The sequence below is a fragment of the Mya arenaria genome, chromosome 12 (assembly GCF_026914265.1).
Source record: "Mya arenaria isolate MELC-2E11 chromosome 12, ASM2691426v1".
In the NCBI taxonomy this organism is placed as follows: domain Eukaryota; kingdom Metazoa; phylum Mollusca; class Bivalvia; order Myida; family Myidae; genus Mya; species Mya arenaria.
This window is the reverse complement of record NC_069133.1, coordinates 1,763,456-1,783,883: the sequence shown is the minus strand read 5'-3', so window position 1 is coordinate 1,783,883 and position 20,428 is coordinate 1,763,456. Positions and strand designations below refer to the sequence as shown.

The 20,428-nt window shown below is 35.9% G+C and overlaps 2 protein-coding genes across 2 annotated transcripts; one reads left to right on the top strand and one right to left on the bottom strand.

Annotated features, from left to right (window-relative positions):
- Positions 1–7,195: 7,195 nt before the first annotated feature.
- Positions 7,196–9,917, bottom strand: LOC128212497 (ankyrin repeat and SOCS box protein 8-like). Its single transcript, XM_052917980.1, has 2 exons — positions 9,060–9,917; positions 7,196–8,711 (listed from the first exon to the last, which is right to left on the bottom strand). Exons 1-2 carry the CDS (start codon positions 9,247–9,249, stop codon positions 7,900–7,902), a joined length of 1,002 nt encoding a protein of 333 aa, XP_052773940.1. The 5' UTR covers positions 9,250–9,917; the 3' UTR covers positions 7,196–7,899.
- Positions 9,918–12,802: 2,885 nt separating this feature from the next.
- LOC128212221 (intraflagellar transport protein 27 homolog) lies at positions 12,803–18,474 on the top strand. The gene is made up of 7 exons (XM_052917558.1): positions 12,803–12,926; positions 14,847–14,926; positions 15,812–15,871; positions 16,063–16,122; positions 16,339–16,456; positions 16,978–17,087; positions 18,053–18,474. Exons 1-7 carry the CDS (start codon positions 12,890–12,892, stop codon positions 18,155–18,157), a joined length of 570 nt encoding a protein of 189 aa, XP_052773518.1. The 5' UTR covers positions 12,803–12,889; the 3' UTR covers positions 18,158–18,474.
- The last annotated feature ends 1,954 nt before the right edge of the window (positions 18,475–20,428 follow it).

The following is a 20,428-nucleotide window of genomic DNA, read 5'->3' as shown; positions in this document are numbered from 1 at the left end:
TTCCACCACACAAGTGCCTACACGTATATGACTCATGGGCCCATAGGTTGAATGTCTATATTCCACCACACAAGTGCCTACACTTATATGACTCATGGGCCCATAGGTTGAATGTCTATATTCCACCACACAAGTGCCTACATGTATATGACTCATGGGCCCATAGGTTGAATGTCTATATTCCACCACACAAGTGCCTACAAGTATATGACTCATGGGCCCATAGGTTGAATGTCTATATTCCACCACACAAGTGCCTACACGTATATGACTCATGGGCCCATAGGTTGAATGTCTATATTCCACCACACAAGTGCCTACACGTATATGACTCATGGGCCCATAGGTTGAATGTCTATATTCCACCACACAAGTGCCTACATGTTATGACTCATGGGCCCATAGGTTGAATGTCTATATTCCACCACACAAGTGCCTACATGTTATGACTCATGGGCCCATAGGTTGAATGTCTATATTCCACCACACAAGTGCCTACATGTATATGACTCATGGGCCCATAGGTTGAATGTCTATATTCCACCACACAAGTGCCTACAAGTATATGACTCATGGGCCCATAGGTTGAATGTCTATATTCCACCACACAAGTGCCTACACGTATATGACTCATGGGCCCATAGGTTGAATGTCTATATTCCACCACACAAGTGCCTACACGTATATGACTCATGGGCCCATAGGTTGAATGTCTATATTCCACCAGACAAGTGCCTACACGTATATGACTCATGGGCCCATAGGTTGAATGTCTATATTCCACCACACAAGTGCCTACATGTTATGACTCATGGGCCCATAGGTTGAATGTCTATATTCCACCACACGAGTGCCTACACGTATATGACTCATGGGCCCATAGGTTGAATGTCTATATTCCACCACACGAGTGCCTACACGTATATGACTCATGGGCCCATAGGTTGAATGTCTATATTCCACCACACAAGTGCCTACACGTATATGACTCATGGGCCCATAGGTTGAATGTCTATATTCCACCACACAAGTGCCTACACGTATATGACTCATGGGCCCATAGGTTGAATGTCTATATTCCACCACACAAGTGCCTACATGTATATGACTCATGGGCCCATAGGTTGAATGTCTATATTCCACCACACAAGTGCCTACATGTATATGACTCATGGGCCCATAGGTTGAATGTCTATATTCCACCACACAAGTGCCTACACGTATATGACTCATGGGCCCATAGGTTGAATGTCTATATTCCACCACACAAGTGCCTACATGTATATGACTCATGGGCCCATAGGTTGAATGTCTATATTCCACCACACAAGTGCCTACACGTATATGACTCATGGGCCCATAGGTTGAATGTCTATATTCCACCACACAAGTGCCTACATGTTATGACTCATGGGCCCATAGGTTGAATGTCTATATTCCACCACACAAGTGCCTACATGTTATGACTCATGGGCCCATAGGTTGAATGTCTATATTCCACCACACAAGTGCCTACACGTATATGACTCATGGGCCCATAGGTTGAATGTCTATATTCCACCACACAAGTGCCTACACGTATATGACTCATGGGCCCATAGGTTGAATGTCTATATTCCACCACACAAGTGCCTACACGTATATGACTCATGGGCCCATAGGTTGAATGTCTATATTCCACCACACAAGTGCCTACACTTATATGACTCATGGGCCCATAGGTTGAATGTCTATATTCCACCACACAAGTGCCTACATGTATATGACTCATGGGCCCATAGGTTGAATGTCTATATTCCACCACACAAGTGCCTACATGTATATGACTCATGGGCCCATAGGTTGAATGTCTATATTCCACCAGACAAGGGCCTACACGTATATGACTCATGGGCCCATAGGTTGAATGTCTATATTCCACCACACAAGTGCCTACACGTATATGACTCATGGGCCCATAGGTTGAATGTCTATATTCCACCAGACAAGTGCCTACACGTATATGACTCATGGGCCCATAGGTTGAATGTCTATATTCCACCACACAAGTGCCTACATGTTATGACTCATGGGCCCATAGGTTGAATGTCTTTATTCCACCACACAAGTGCCTACATGTATATGACTCATGGGCCCATAGGTTGAATGTCTATATTCCACCACACAAGTGCCTACACGTATATGACTCATGGGCCCATAGGTTGAATGTCTATATTCCACCACACAAGTGCCTACACGTATATGACTCATGGGCCCATAGGTTGAATGTCTATATTCCACCACACAAGTGCCTACACGTATATGACTCATGGGCCCATAGGTTGAATGTCTATATTCCACCACACAAGTGCCTACACGTATATGACTCATGGGCCCATAGGTTGAATGTCTATATTCCACCACACAAGTGCCTACATGTATATGACTCATGGGCCCATAGGTTGAATGTCTATATTCCACCACACAAGTGCCTACACGTATATGACTCATGGGCCCATAGGTTGAATGTCTATATTCCACCACACAAGTGCCTACACGTATATGACTCATGGGCCCATAGGTTGAATGTCTATATTCCACCACACAAGTGCCTACACGTATATGACTCATGGGCCCATAGGTTGAATGTCTATATTCCACCACACAAGTGCCTACATGTTATGACTCATGGGCCCATAGGTTGAATGTCTATATTCCACCACACAAGTGCCCACATGTTATGACTCATGGGCCCATAGGTTGAATGTCTATATTCCACCACACAAGTGCCTACACGTATATGACTCATGGGCCCATAGGTTGAATGTCTATATTCCACCACACAAGTGCCTACACGTATATGACTCATGGGCCCATAGGTTGAATGTCTATATTCCACCACACAAGTGCCTACACGTATATGACTCATGGGCCCATAGGTTGAATGTCTATATTCCACCACACAAGTGCCTACACGTATATGACTCATGGGCCCATAGGTTGAATGTCTATATTCCACCACACAAGTGCCTACACGTATATGACTCATGGGCCCATAGGTTGAATGTCTTTATTCCACCACACAAGTGTCTACACGTATATGACTCATGGGCCCATAGGTTGAATGTCTATATTCCACCACACAAGTGCCTACACGTATATGACTCATGGGCCCATAGGTTGAATGTCTATATTCCACCACACAAGTGCCTACACGTATATGACTCATGGGCCCATAGGTTGAATGTCTATATTCCACCACACAAGTGCCTACACGTATATGACTCATGGGCCCATAGGTTGAATGTCTTTATTCCACCACACAAGTGCCTACACGTATATGACTCATGGGCCCATAGGTTGAATGTCTATATTCCACCACACAAGTGCCTACACGTATATGACTCATGGGTCCATAGGTTGAATGTCTATATTCCACCACACAAGTGCCTACACGTATATGACTCATGGGTCCATAGGTTGAATGTCTTTATTCCACCACACAAGTGCCTACACGTATATGACTCATGGGCCCATAGGTTGAATGTCTATATTCCACCACACAAGTGCCTACACGTATATGACTCATGGGCCCATAGGTTGAATGTCTATATTCCACCACACAAGTGCCTACATGTATATGACTCATGGGCCCATAGGTTGAATGTCTTTATTCCACCAGACAAGTGCCTAAAGGTTGAACAGATATGTCAAAAGCTGTGAAACCTTATTAACATTACATTATTGCAGTTTTGTCTCAAGTAGTATATGTGCATATAAGGCTTTACACTGCTTGAACTACTTTTGGGGTTTAAACTTTCAAGGCTCAACTCCGATTTATGACTACTAAAAGGACATCTCATGTTCCCACATATACCACATCAATAATGACAATACCAATTATTGCCTTGAATTGGATGTCTCTAACAATTACAACAGGTATATGATGTTGAGACCCAGCAAATTCTGGTCAAGATTATTTTATTTTCCCACTCTGTTTCTTCAAATGCTCTTCACCTATAGGGGAGGGGAGGGGGGGCAGAAGTGTTAGCATATTAAAATTCACACTCAGGCCTTGCCAATTCAGCGAGTGCTCTGATATGATTGTAAGTCACTTTAGGTTTTTGGAGCATAGTGCACAGACAGAACGTTACCCTGGTGAGAGCTACCCTCGTTCTTTTATGTGCACCAGTGTATAGCACTGTCACACGGGACCCCCAATTATTGTCCTCCCGGAAGACTATTATAGGATTTTTAGCGAAGCGACCGGGAATTGAAACTGCGACCCCTGGATTGAAGTCAAGTGTGTTACCATTATACCATGGATCAGCCACTATCACCTGTCTGAGCTGTAACTGTGAAACCAGTGATAAATAGTGTCATTAATCATAACTATGTCTAAGGCTTACATAATATTACAAATACTTGGATTAATAATATCTATCATATGTTTCCGGTCTGGATAGAAAATTTTGCCCAATGGCACACACTTAATACTGTCACGAGGCTTGCCAAGTTACCCGCCACCCAGCAAGTCTGGGCAGCGAAATTTAGGGTTAGGATTTATATTTTCTTGCTTACCTAAACTTGAAAACACATTTTTGTACATATCACCAAAAAGCGGGTGCAACATTGTTTATTGACATAATGAAGCAAAGTTTACTAGTTCTTCTAAAAATCATGTTTTTGAAGATTGATTTTTTTCATTTTATTTTATTAAAAGTATTTCATACTTATATAATTGATTGAGCTTGATTTCTTTTGAAAATTCTTCCTGCAAGTATGAGGATTCAGAAGGATATTATTGGTTCTTCCAAGGTATTACAGCATATTTTATACATCATATGTATTACAAAGTGATGTATGGAAACGCAGACAAACACTGGAGACAATAGTGATAATTTATCAATATTTATTATGACATAATTTACTTTATATAATTATCATTAGACAAATATATTAACATTCATCGACAAGCAATACATCAAAAAATTTGCAACAAAAATACAAGTAAAGCACATACATGTAAATGAAATGTCAAATGGTACTTAATTAACCATACATGTGCACCAATATAGTTTTAATACCTCCTGCACAAAATGACTTAGCTATCTTGCTTATAAATATATCTAAATACATTGAACTATAAACAATCATGTATGGCAAGAGGTTATAAAGAGATCATTTGTTTCTTGAAAATTCTGAGAACAACAGCAATATGCAGTGAAAAATACTACAAAAATATTCTACATTACTATACCAATACTAGACTTTTGCCAGGTCTAGCATTACACGCTAATCATTGGAGCCATTAGTACACAGTGAACAATTACCATGCATTAGAATGGTTATCTTATATATCAGAGAAAGATGCCCTTATATATTGTAAACAATTATGGTAAAGATTGGAGAATTTCTTCAGTGTAAGTTTAAAGGGAACAGACAGTGCTCATTTTGTAAAATAATGAGTCATAGTTCTTCAATTAAGAAGGAATTTTCCAAAAGAGCTTTTTCAAACACCCTCATATATATAACTTACCCTATACAAAGTTTTGTGACAAGATTAGAGAGTGGACAGTCTCAATTTGGCTAATTTTTAAACAGGACCAAGGGGGTCAAGAGTGACCTTAGCAATCTGGGATGTTATATATACATGTAACCTGAATGTATAAGATTTTAATGCTCGTAAACATAGGCTAACTGTTGCTAAAGTTAGAGGAGACATTTGGTCAATTTGTGATAGAAGAGAATATACTTAAAGGGCCATAATTCGGCAGTGACTTTTGTGATTTGGCTTGTTATAAACAAGATAGATTAACAAGGTACTAATACTGACAGAATGTTATGCCCCCAATTTATAAAAAAGATTATGTTAAATAATACACAATTAAGAAAGTATACAATTTCCTAGACTCCATCAGCCAGCCTTATTTACCCACCATGAGTGACCCAACATGTCGTTATCAAAGGTGTATACAAGAAAAGATACAATTCATGCACAGATACAAGTTATTGTATTTAAGTCAGCTAAATGTATATATATCAAGTTCTAATGACTGCAGATAAAGATCAGTAACCACAGCAACATATCATCTTTCAGTTTATCAGCTGTTACAGGTAATTCTATTGAAACATACATGTCATGTTGCCTAGGAACAGTAGAGATTACTGTGACAGTAAATACATTTCCATTAAAACAAACTTGAGGAGAAATGTTCCACTGCAAGAGAATTATTCCCTCCATGTAGCTCAGACATGTTATAGGTGCATTATTATTCAGACATGTTATAAGTGCATTAAATGCTATTTCCTATAAACTATTTAAACTGAGAGCACTGTTTGAGATTGTTCATGACTATGTCAAGTATGTTAATGTATGTTAACATCTATAAAGTGTGTTTGTTGGAAACACTGCATGATTTTAATGTCCATTAGTGGCACATCGATTCTGTACATGTCTCACACAATGCCACAGATGTCCGCTGCAACGTACAACACAGTATTTGTACATGACTTGAATGCCGTACTATGTCATAGAAAATGACAAAATGTTGTTTGATATGAAACATCTCTATCATCCACCATGATGTGTATTATGGGTTTTCACAAGCAAATTCCACTTAAAAAGTTGGATGCAAACACACTATAATTAATCGGCTTACACAATTCATATATTATTACATTCTTACAGTCATTGACAAAAGAATTTATATAAGCTATATTGTTCTCTTCATTCATATCATAGTTACTTAGTAACACAGAAAATATCATTCCCTTTAGATCTGAATCATGTAGATTCAAAACTAAATATTTTTTTCTTTTATTATGTTGGTAAAGAATTACTTCTCTGACATAATAATAATAATAATAATAATAATAATAATAATAATAATAATAATACATATTTTTATACATATTTTTCATTTAAATAATTCTTATTTTGGAGATATGCTCCAAGCATTAAATTCTGGACATGGTTCTCTGATAATTTCCTACGGTCTAATGGCTCAATTACCAGTACATCATTTAAAGCTGTTCTGTTCAACAAAGTCAATGATGAAACAGGAGACTGTGGAAAAAAACAAAGGTGCATCTTCTCTGTACCTTAAATTTCATTGTGGACCACTTATGGATAAAAGCAGTATACTCACTATACTCGTATTTGACAGTTTTCGCTTTTCAATACCTATAATTGTACAAGCATCGTACTATATAGTTAGCATTTTTTTTTTTTTTTAGATAAAGTACTGAATTTAATATCAACCCCAACATTCAGTTATAACAATATTTTGATATTTTTGTCAAATACTTATTGTCTAATAATGTTGTGTTTGCCTGTGTCTCTAGTTCAATGTCTTGTCTGTTCTTCATCCTTGCGACTTTATACTTCGGCTAAATATGATGCTTGGTGACTTGTCCATGTAGTTTCCATTACATGTATATCATGTATAACTAGTCATTAACCCAATGTTAAGAGACAATGCAAATCAAGAACTAAAATCCAAAAGGAAATAATATAGATATTAATTAACAATAAAACATTTATCAGCAAACATTTTGACCATGACCTTATAGGTCAGTAGAGGTGGTGTTTTCTAATAACATAGCACATTCACCCATGAAGACGTCTTATTCATGTATACATTGACTATTGTAAAATGTGAAAAGAATGTTGAGATTCATTAGTGACATCCTTTTGTTAAATAAGCCACAACTATTAAAATAGACTTTCAAAGCTAACTCTAAAGAAAGAAAATGTGATTAATTGGGAAAGCTACAACAAAATGCATTTCATAAATGTTTGTGAGAATGTCTGCTATGAAAGGATGTCATACAATTTAGACATTTAAAATCTTTTACGCATTAAGTGTAACAAACAATGCTAACATAGATGGCATTATGACCTAAAATAATTTTTCTTCACAACTTCAAAGCCAAATACTGTTTTAACACTGTTGGTATTGGCAAGTCTTTGAGTTTGTGAATGAAGGTCTTTCCTAAGCAAACATCACTTATGTGCTTTCTGATCTCCCTCCTGCAGATCTGTTTTAGAGTTCTTGGTGTTTTTGCTTCAATATCTAACAGTTCAATGAGCTGAGGATCTCCATTCCGAGCATACAGAATTTTTCTAACATACCTAATTTCACTGTTTGAAACACCTACATGAATGAGCAATTTCAGAATTTCTAGTGTTTTGTATTTCAGTGACCAGAACAAGGGAGAAAGCTGTGTGTTTGCCGGGTAGCGAGGACCTTCCAGACTACTGCCGTTCATGATGAGCATTTTAATGATCCCAGAGCTAACCCGGTACATCATGGCAGTAATCAGTGGGGTGTGATGATAAACATCAGTTTTGTTCACACTAGCACCATTCACAATTAAGTATTCCACTAAGTCAGGCATTTGTTGTCTTGCAGCCACCCATAATGCTGTATGGCCAAGATGATCTGTAGCATCAATGTCAGCACCATTGTTGATCAAAGCTACAACACCTTCAAAGAAATGCATTCTGCATGCTGTTATAACAGGTGGCTCAACTCTATTAAAACTATCTTTACTACATTTGTTCAAATCAAATTTTTTGCTCCTCTCCTGATGCTTTATAAGCATTGAAAATATATGGAACTGTCTTTTCTGTAGGGACAGCGAGAGAACTGTAGCTCCTTTCACAGAGATGTTGACATCAACATCAGGATGAGACATCAAAATATTCCTCACAGCTTCTTGGTATCCTGTAAATAAACAAAATGAATACTGTAAAATACAAATTAAGCATAAACAGTATTGCTATAAAAAAAACTTGAAAACAATTTCTTAATTATGATAAGTATTATCACAATTATTATCATAACACATTAATTAGTAACACCCTTAAAAAACTTAACATAATTGAATCTGCTCTGAATACTATGAATATTCAGGAAATTATTACAACTGTTGGTACTCATCTACCAGAATTCTTGCATCTTAAAACCTTTTCTACATACACATTTAGTAATTAGTGAGAATATAATACATAGTGAAAAAAATTAACAAAAATAAAATAAAAAAGGAATAAACAACATAATAATTTGACTTACCAGAAATGACTGCCATGTACAAATCAAATGCCAGCTGTGACAAGTTGTAATCATTCACCGGTTTAAAAGATGTTGTAGGAATAAGTTTTGAGCGATATGGTTCACCCATATTTCTGGATATCACAACTTTCTCCACACAGCCAATATCCTGAGCTGTTGGCGCCTGACACATTTCTGACTGCACTGACATTCTCTTGAAGTGCGTGACAAGGCTTCTCTGAGTTGTGTTTGGAATATCAAGTGCCCTATCAATATTTGTTATTCCAGTGTAGCAGATAATTTGACCATTTTTATAGGCAGCTGATTACAGCAGTTTCATATTTGTCCTAATCAGATTCATTAGAAACATGTGGTCTGTCTGATAAGACTAATGCAATTAGTCTAAACCTTGTCAAATTAATCAGACATCAGCCTTCCAAGATAAGTATCTCCTTATAAGAGTTAGTGTTGGTAGATTTCATTCTAGTTCTTCCTAAGTTCCTTGAATAATCAGTTAAGTTACTTGCAAAATCAATATCTGGAATTAATAAAGGACTTCCAACTTATTTTGTTGACATTTCACTAAAATGGTTATTTTCGTTGAAATTATTGCTCTTCATTTCCTTCTCTACTTCACCAGTTCTCAAGTTCCGACTAATTAAATCAATACTTAGATAGTGCTGATCCATTTCATGGAATGATGTCCAGAATAACAGGATTATCCAACAGCATGAACGTCACTGACCATATACAACAACAATTTGTTAGAATAAAGAAGTACTGGCACTGAAATATGAGTTAAAATACGCTGAAGTCTGAATATGTCGATGTTGTTTTTCCTACGACGGAAGTGCTCAATATTATCAATTTACTCAGAATAAGCTTTGCCATTGGTAGGAACTCTTTCATTCGACGAATGAAAGAACTCGTTATGTACTAAAGGCAAAATACTGATTAAAACTCGGTTCAAATGGGGCGATATGCACCAGCCCTACAGAAGTGCGGTGCGGCTGCTAGTGCTAGCTGTGCTTGGGTAGAAATATCTGTCACTTGGAATTTCTTTTTTATTCAAGTCCGATTGCGCTTCTGTGCATCATTAACAGTCGATGGACTTCTTTTCGCCCGTGGCGAATATGGCTGCGTCAAGCCTTTCCCTAGCAGTCGAGGTGCTCACTACACATGTATGTATATCGGGCTTCACCAGGCTGGTGTACATGTATGTAACATATTCAGGGATTCGGTATATCGGGAGCAGGACTTTTCAACCCCTTTTCAAAAGGAAGACTTTTCAGCCCTTAGACTTTTCAACCCCTATTTTAAAGACTTTTCAACCCCTATCTGGTTAGAATATGTTAACTGCAAGGGTGACACATATATTAACATGTAGGTGTAAGTCCAGATATGTGACTACAGCTATAAGTCATGGCCGTGTTTTAATGAGTGAGGTTGCGCTACTTAGTGAGATGGACATCTTCACTCTTTATGGTAAAAATGACGCCTGCAAATCCTTCAATATTCAGGTAATCAAGTTATTAGCCTCAAGTGGTATGATGGTATAACATTGTAGTACGTGCATAGTACGTATGTTTACTTGGTTGGTAATATGCAAATAAGGAAAGCCCGCGCTCTGTGTGGAATGAAAATTTAGTGTATATAAAGGGTGCAGGACGAAGTGAACCATTTCACAAGTGAACCAGTTCTTAAGTGTACCATTTCAGGACCAACTGAACCACATATGTATTATATAGTGGCTATTATGTGATGGCACACTGTCTGAAAGGTTATAATAACTAGTAATTATCGCCATTTGAATGCAAGACTTCACACATTTGCTACACTTTTAAAGATGTTTATTTAGCTGTTAGAAATTGACTTTTAGCTTCATGACAATTAGTATAGTAGCTATTTTATGATAGTAACATAAATACAAGGGATTCATAAATATTATGATATTTTTTACAAATCAATAAATTAACAACGCATAATTGATGTTAATAATAAAGCACATGATACAAAGCACATGGTCATAACAAAAGCACTATATAAATAAATTAAATTCAATGATATTGGCATAAAACATGGTAATACATAATTCATAATGCAATACACAACATGTGAAAATATGGAAACATACATGAAATACAATACATATCATCAACATGAAGATCACAAATACTTGAATACATATTGTCCACATACAGCACAATACACAATTAGTCAATTTATTGTCATACTACTCATCGTCTTCGCTGCGGTTTTCGATTGATGCTGGGATTGGACCCATACCAATCAGGTGACTGGCTTCCCTGAGCAGTTGGGATGTTGTGAGGTTGTCGTCTTCATATTTATCCCACATGTCGAAGAGGCGCTCATGTATATTCTTGTACTTTTGCCTCTGTTTTCTGGTTACAAGGTTGTCTGACACCAGTCAGACTGTGATACTGACGTCCTCCGCTTCGGTCCGCAGGAGTGGAACCAGAACGTAAAACGGTAGGCTGCACCGGTTGGCTCTGCTGTCACCGGTGCCAACCCTCTACGTCGTTGTTTGTGCGCACGGTTTCTCTAAAGACCGACCAGTTCTCTGGCTTCCACACACTTCCCTCCACCCATGTCCGCTCCACGTACTGTACCAGACGGTATATGCCCCTTCATTGGTGATGTCATCAAGGAGGAAGTCAACAACTTTGATGAAATTCATATCGATTTCGAAATCCAGTTCATCAGGTTTTGAGTCACTGGGTCTCATAGCTTGGCGATGACGGTTGGCAGTTCTTAGCAGGTTCACAGGTTTGACTTGCACCTGTGCGTTGATCTCAGCAAGCTCTCGCAGGGCCTCCTTCACGATAATAAGAGACTTTCCTCTTGGGCATTACTGAATATCTGAACATAATTGTGTAAACAGTGAAAATGTAAATAGTTTTGATTAAGGAATGAAGTGCGTGGTTGATGTCATTATCGGAGTATGAACGCAGTTGGGTTGTTTAAAGTATGTGGAGTCCGTGCGAGTGTGTAAACTTATATTTACCAATAGTTCATTTCCAAAAGTGCTAAAAAATACTTAATTTTATTTAAGAAAACCTTTCAGTAATACTTTCTCACCCATTTTGTAAATAGAGCAACCCGACCGTAGCCGGAAAAAGTTGCCGAACATATTTTGCGTTCTTCGGATGATAATCGCAAATACCGAAAGGCCATTCATTTAAGGAATGGAGGTTGAGGTGTAAATACAGACAATTTAAACGTTGCTTTAAACCAATATGCCAACAATTTTTATCATGACTTTAGTGTGCATGCATGCACTCAAAAGTCATGATAAAACGTATAAACATTTGGAGATCTCTCTCAATGATTGAGGGCAACACATGAATTGTAGATGGCTCCAGTTATATCAAATCCATATAGATCTATCCAAAAATAATTCTATTAATGAGCTCTAAAACTTAATGGAGGGGATGCTGGAGATTGTGGAATCGTTGCAAAATATACTGAATGTTTTCCAGCGCCAGTTTCTCGAAAATATTTATAAGTATACACTTGATAACTCACTTTACTTATTTTATTACCTCCGATCTAAAACCAATTATGATATACTCCAAATTCTTAGTTTAAAAAGATCCTAACTTCAATTATAGAACTGGTTAAAATAACAAAACATAAAAAATCTGTTATCGAATACAACAATAGAAACTGAATTGAAATGTTGTTTTCTACATAGTAGCGGGAGGGATCTGATGAAGACCCGGGACCGGCTTTTACTGTCATACTTTTAAGCCAATGAATGACAGGCTTACATCTAACTTGACAGGAAAACATTCCGTAAACATTGGAGTGAATCTTTTGCAAATTCCAAAATGCCCAATTTATTAAGAGCGAAGTGCATTGTTGTTGGTAAGTGTGAGCTTTGTTTAAGTATATTACACGCGGAATGGCAGGATCATACTTAAACTGCATTCCTAGTTAGATAATAAATGGGATCATTCAATAAAAGACCTGAATTTGTTTAGGATCCTAGGATGTCGGAGACTTTGTACCAGTAACCACCACAATATTCGTACCACTTCAATTCTCGGAGATTTCATACCACATACTGGCACGCTATTGAAGGAGGTTTTTACAGGTGTAAAGTATGTGTCAATGTTGTTAAAGAGACAATAGGGTATGTTATTTTTTGGTACGTCTCCGTGCCTAGTGGTTAAGACGCCTATGGAGTGGGAGGTCGTGACTTCGATCCCTGGCCGCATCATACCAAAAGAAGTTAAAAGTTGGTACAAGTAGCTCCCTTGCCTGGCGCTCGGCATTTAAAGGATAGTGCTTGGAAAAGTGGTGTACTCAGTACTGGTTTAACCCAGGAAAGTTGTACCCTGTGTATCGGTGCTTTACACCAAGCACATAAAAGAACCGAGGGGTCTCTTCGAAAAAGAGCTAGGGTATAACACCCAGACTTCCTTGTATCCAACCACTATCTGTTCAGCATGCTGTCCCTTTAGCAAAAAACAAAGGACCCGGTTGGAAATAAGTACTAGTGCTTGCACTTTCACAGGTTATGCTTGAGGCTTGACTGCAAGGTCTAAAGAAATACATACATCATTGTAATAAGTAATATTTGTGGTGAAAATAATATGTTTTGCATAAATATAAGAAAACTTTTTTTAAGAATAATTTGGAATAAGACTTCAAAACCTGATATTCTGCAGTAAATTTACTGATTTCTTCTGTTACAAAATATTTTTGAGTATTATCCTAATCAAATACAATTAACATCCCTAAATTTGAAATTATGTTATTTATTTTTAGAAAATTAGCTAAAGAATTAACTAAGAATAATTTTTTTTTTAATTAATTGAGTTATTCTGTCATCGGAGACTATGATTTACAATTAAAACTTCAAATTTTGCTGCTGCCGTCACCTGGCTTTTGTTGTCAGTCGTGTCTGTCATCTCTTTTATAATATAAGAGGCTGCTACTATTTATTCCTCAGGTATTGTTACTTAAAGGTGCCCGTGTCAGACAAATGGCTGTTCTATAATGTCTGGTTTTCAACTGCAAATAATGTATACTTAATCACTTATAGTCCCAATATATATATATATATATATATATATTAGTGTTCTTAATTTATTTGTTTGTTTGTATATTTAATGGCTTCTTTTTACCTTTTTTACCTTTTTAAGTATGATAAAAAAAAATACAATTATAAGTGCAACAAAACTGAAAGTAAAATAAAAGTAGAATCTAAATTTAGCACGAACAACATCAAAATTTGCATATCAAATACTTATAAATCAATAGAAGGACTCAATTTGTTGCAGTGACATACACAGGAGTAAGTTTCATGCGGTTGAGTATAGAATCCGAATGCCAGCGAGCATCTTTTTTAATCTAAATGTCACTTATGCTCTGCCTGTGAAAGCCACATCAGTAATTGCTCAGTTGATGATTAGTGCTGTATTCAACAAGTTTTTTTCTTTCAAGTCACTAGGATGAACAATCTGTCTTGTGACTGCTCCAGTTTGCTAGCAACTCAGATATTTGAATTAAGTTGCCCCAACATGAAATGATAATTTTTAAGTGTGCATTCCTGTTATATGTCTAATTATCTAAACAATATATTTAAACTTCAGTCTATTTGGAATCTATTTCAATTTAATATATAGGTTTTTAATTTTAACAATTGATTTTTGTTCAAGTTTTTTTTTTAAATGGTCTAGCCCTTGTTCGAAGGGTAAGATCAGATGATGCTAGTGTCCCAAGTTATATTATTATATTTTATATTCTTATTATTATTGGAATTACATATTTATTTTATAGGGGACTCTACCAGTGGAAAGAGTTCAATATGCCAGGTTTTCCACAGCGACAACTCATTCTTTCCCAAAAACTACACGATGGTAAGTTTTGCATTTCTTTTATATTGCATTTCAAAGTATTTTTTTCATTTACTGTCAAATTGTATTTGTCTAATCTAGAATCTGTTAGATTGACCATTGAGAATTCCTTATTTTGCCAGAATGGTTATGATTTATTATATTGAAAAACTGAAAAAATGCATTGGGATTTTTGTTATTTAAACTGTTCAAAGAATTGCAAGTGCATTTAGTTTAATGAAAATTTGGTTAAAAATCTAGTTTTTGACCTCAGGTACCCTGTCATATATAGGTATATTCATACTAGTTCAGGACAACATCATGACCAAGTTTCATAACAATTGGAGAAAAACTATTGATTTTAAGCCAGGATTTTTTTTTTCGATAAGATTTGACCTTGTGACCTAGTAATGACCAGAGGTGATCCATATTCATTAGGGTTCAAGACAACATGCAGACAATTTCTATGATCAAGTTTCATAATTGGATGAAAACTATTAAATTTATGATGGGGGTTTCTTTTTCTTCCAAGATTTGATCTAGTGACGTACTATTTGAGCTGAGGTGACCAAGTTTCATAACAATAGGCTAAAATAAACTACTCCGGTATTGAATTTATGACAGGAAAGCATTTTTCTAAGATTTGACCTAATGCCCTTATTTTTTTTACCTGCGGTGACCTTTATTTATACTTGTGCATGTACTTTACTTTTAAGTTCCATTCCAACTGACACTTCTGGACAAAATCATTAAATTATTCAAAAACCATGTCATGAGTGACATGAGTGAACTCTGGCATTATCTGCACATTTTTTTTTAAATTTAATTTCTTTAATCATCAAATGATATTGTAATTTTTCTAAATACAATTTGTATATAAAGCTTCCAATATATGTTTCCTTTTTCCAGACCACTGGTGTTGAACTGCTGGTCAAAACAGTGAATATACCTGATACAAAGGATGCAGTGGTAAACACATTGCAAATATAAATATTATATAATTCATTAATATTAAAAATGGAAGTTGGAACTTATAAATGATGTATCAATGAATAAAAAGTTCCTTTGATATTACTTACATAACTAATTAAGAACTTTGTAATAAATGCTTTAGACTTTAAAGCAATTTGATTTCATTCATTTTTTCATTTTTTTTTCAGGAGCTGTTTTTATATGATTCTGCAGGAAAGGAACTGTTTTCAGACTTTGTCACAAAATTTGTATGTTATATGCTTTCAAAACTTTGTCTTAACTTTTAATGTTTTAAAATAATATTTAAAGGTGCAAATAAAACCATGATGATATCTTGAAATGGAATAGCCCAAGTATTTTTGCTTACAGTAAAAAACATTATTGTTATTAATATGAATTATTGAAGGAAGAAATAAAGCACTCATTTATTATTATCCATAACAAGGATGATATCTGTTTGCCAGTGGGACCACCCATCCCTGCTAGTTGTGGTTTATGACTGCACAAGTGAGACATCCTTTAACAGCTGTGAGAAGTGGCTACAGCGGGTACGACAGATTAGCCCAGATGTCAACATCCCGGGTATTGTCTTTACAGAGTTCAAGCATCAGGCCCAATTTTCTCAATCCCTATTTGTATAGCAGCATCAAGCTTAAGCACACTCTCTCTTGGTTTGGTAGAAATTGTCTAATGTTTTCCTTTTATTGAGTTTTGAGACTTTTTAATAAGATTACCACAATAAAACTGTTTTGTTTTTTCAATTAAGTTTAAGTAATTAAGCGAAATGAAATAAGAAGCTTGAACAAGTTGTGAATAAGATATTTTGAGTAATTTGGGCAAGTCATCTCATAAAAGTTATAGACAAAAGGCTACCTAATCACTATAATGATAAATATTAAAATTGAGGATGAGAATTCAGTCATCAATTTACTCTTCACACAAATCGCAATAGACAGGTATTAGATTGTAGTAAGTCTTGTATAACAGTTTTAACGTCATTAAAAACTTGAATGAACTAATATATTTTTGCTGTTTTTCTTCAAGTGTTGCAATTCGACAAATACAAATCTACTGAATAACACAAAGATGCACATTGATTACAGGTGTATTGATAGCCAACAAGATAGATCTGGACCAGCGACGAGTGATCAGTCCTAAAGTAGGCACAGACCTTGCTCACTCACAGGGGCTTAAATACTTTGAATGTTCAGCGGTATGTATATAAATTAACATCAAGTTGTTAGTCTTACTCTTCACAAAGCAATTTTAGGAAGCCTATTAGAAACTAGGTTTTTTTACATAGACTAAGTTAAACTGAACTCCATGTAGGAATGAATCATTGCTAGAAATCACAGTACTTCTGGCTTTAAGTACACAGGTTTGATTTTTGCAGATTCACGGATTTACGCTTCAAGAACAACAGGAAAGCAAACCAAAAACATAAACAATAATAAAATAACATAAAACTTTTTTTTACATGATTAAAAATGTTAATTGGATTTTCCTATATTTCTTGTTAGTTTTGACACTCCAGTGTGCTTTAAGTTTGAAGACAGGAGAACCCTCCATTGGACTTCTAAAAGCCAGTTTTGCTTCTGCATCAGGGTGCTTTGCCCTCTTATAACCTTCAACAGGTGTCTAAAGTTGTCCCCAAATCCCTTGCCATATAATTTCACCCATATGCAGGTCAACCACATCCCTGTCAGAGTTAACATAACCTCTCAAATATGGCAGTGATGTAGTATACAGTGTACAATTATATTCCCTTGTCTTACACTTTTAAATATGGATATATTAAATTGCTGTCCAAAAGTCAGTTTTTAAGAATAAACAATCTCAATTTTAAAAAAAGGACAATACTTTCCTTGGTTAACAAAATATTTATTTTTTCAAGTTTGTGTTTTAATATGTAGTTTAAAATCTTTAAGGTTTTATACTGAAGATTACTATACCACAATTCTTCAATGATGACAATAACAATATCACAATTCATAAAGCGTAATAAAAAAATAAGATAAAAAGCCTACCTACCCTACCCATTTTTTAAAAGGAACCCTTACCAAACTAATTTTTATGGCGTAATTGTAAAGAGCAATTTGTTAACATTAAACATGAAATATTCTTTTTTAAGTTGTGAGCCTTTACTTTATAGTTGTGAATGTCTCCTTATGTTTACAGAAAGAGATGCAAGCAGTGGACGCCCCATTTTACTACCTGGCCAATGAATACTACAAGTTGTACCAGGAGAGACTCGACATATTCCAGTCCATGGGCATGCAGTGATACTAACATTCAATAGCGCCTTTATACATGGTGAACATTCCGTCCACACACCTCCTCTTCAGAATCTGAACTCCAAACCTTTACATGTTATTTATTAAAGATATACAACTGCTTTGAATAAAGATATGAATATATCTTATCAAAAATGAAGTTGTTTAATATGTAATACTCGTTAAAATTATCTTAATGCTCCTAAAATGCTCCTAAAGGATTGCAGCAATTCATTGTAGATACCAAGCAATTGAATTGAATCATAAGAGATGATGCTTGCATTTGATGCATTATGTTCAAACTTTTTCTGACTATGTTGTGGGTTTTCTGTACTCATTTTGAAAAAAACAGCACTTTTTAGCCAGATTTTTCATCGAAAAATTACGGGTTATAAAATGGTGAAAACTGGGCGGGTGGGCGGGTTTAAACAATTCTGCGTTAAACTTTTCATTTTATGTAATAAAATCAAGAGTTTTTATCCAATGGTTATCAAATTTGGTCAGACTATTTGTCGGCATGTTATCTTAAATATATATGAATATGGGTCATCTCAGGTCAAAAACTAGGTCAAATCTTTAGAAGAAATATTTCACAATAATAGGTTCAACAATTTTTATCAAATCTTGATGAAACATAGTCAGAATGCTTGTCTGCATTATGTCTTGCATATTTTTGTGTCGCCTGAAAAGACGACATATAGGGGTTACTTTTGTCGGCGGCGTCGGCGTCCGCGTCCCATTTTCGCTTGTCCGGGGTATATCTCCTAAACTATTAGTGGTATCAACTTGAAATTTCATATGTAGATAGATCTAATTGAGGGCAAGTGCAGTGCACAAGAACTGTTACTCTTGCTTCCATATTTTTAGAGTTATTGCCCTTTGTTATTTTTCATGCTTAAAAGTTTTGTCCGAGGCATATCTTGTAGAATATAAGAGTTATCAACTTGAAACTTCATAGCTAAATAGATCTCATGGAGGGCAAGTGCAGTGCACAATAACAGTAACTCTTGCTTTCTTACTTTTAAAGTTATTGCCCTTTGTTAATTTTCATGCTTAAAGTTTTGTCCGGGGCATATCTTGAAGAATATAAGAGGTATCAACTTGAAACTTCATAGCTAGATAGATCTCATTGAGGGCAAGTGCAGTGCACAAGAACCGTTACTCTTGCTGCCATATTTTTTAGAGTTATTGCCCTTTGTTAATTTTCTTGCTTAGGTTTTGTCCGTGGCATATCTCGTAAACTATAGGAGGTATCAACCTGAAACTTATTCCGTAGGTATATCTGATTGAGGGAAAGTGAAGTGCACAAAAACCGTAAATCTTGCATCTATATGTTTAGAGTTATTGCCCTTTGTTAATTTTCATGCTTAAAGTTTTGTCCGGGGCATATCTTGAAGAATATAAGAGGTATCAACTTGAAACTTCATAGCTAGATAGATCTCATTGAGGGCGAGTGCAGTGCACAAGAACCGTAACTCTTGCTGCCATTTTATTTAGAGTTATTGCCCTTTGTTAATTTTCATGCTTAGGTTTTGTCCGTGGCATATCTTGTAAACTATAGGAGGTATCAACCTGAAACTTATTCCGTAGGCATATCTGATTGAGGGAAAGTGCAGTGCACAAAAACCGTAACTCTTGCATCTATATGTTTAAAGTTATTGCCCTTTGTTAATTTTCAAGCTTAAATTTTGTCTGGGGCATTTCTCGAAAACTATAAGAGTTATCAACTTGAAACTTTATAGATAGATAGATCTTATTGAAGGGGATAACAGTGCATAAAAACTGTATCTCTTGCTTCCATATTAGAGTTATTGCCCTTTGTTAATTTTCATGTTTAACTTTACCTTGCACACTTTTTTAGCTCACCAGAGCATGAAGTGCTCAAGGTGAGCTATTTTGAACGGTCTTTGTCTGTCATCTGTCCGACAACAATTGCTTAAAGAACATCTCCTCTGAAACTACCTGGCCAAATTCAATGAAACTTGACAGGAAGCTTCCTTGGGTGTCCCTCTACAAAAATACAACAAGGGGTTACGATTGATCAACAACAACAACAACAAAACGGCCGACTTCCTGTTTTGCTTTAAAAAACATCTATGGCAACATCATTGTCTATAAATGAATAAAATGCCAATCTAACAGCTATAATGTCGACAGTAAATAATTCGTCAGGCGACACATCCGACTCCCGGAGTTCTAGTTTTAATATGGGTCAACCCGGTTCAAAATCTAGGTCACTAGGTCAAAACTTTGGAAAAATATTTCCACGTCATAAATTCAA

What these genes read in the sequence shown, in the direction of transcription:
- LOC128212497 (XM_052917980.1), bottom strand. Translation starts at nt 9,249, where the DNA reads ATGTCAGTGCAGTCAGAAATGTGTCAGGCGCCAACAGCTCAGGATATT. An exon ending in GTACATGGCAGTCATTTCTG is followed by an intron (nt 8,712 to 9,059) that starts GTAAGTCAAATT and finishes GTTTATTTACAG; the next exon opens with GATACCAAGAAGCTGTGAGG.
- LOC128212221 (XM_052917558.1), top strand. Translation starts at nt 12,890, where the DNA reads ATGCCCAATTTATTAAGAGCGAAGTGCATTGTTGTTG. An exon ending in AGCGAAGTGCATTGTTGTTG is followed by an intron (nt 12,927 to 14,846) that starts GTAAGTGTGAGC and finishes TTTATTTTATAG; the next exon opens with GGGACTCTACCAGTGGAAAG. An exon ending in AATACTTTGAATGTTCAGCG is followed by an intron (nt 17,088 to 18,052) that starts GTATGTATATAA and finishes TTATGTTTACAG; the next exon opens with AAAGAGATGCAAGCAGTGGA.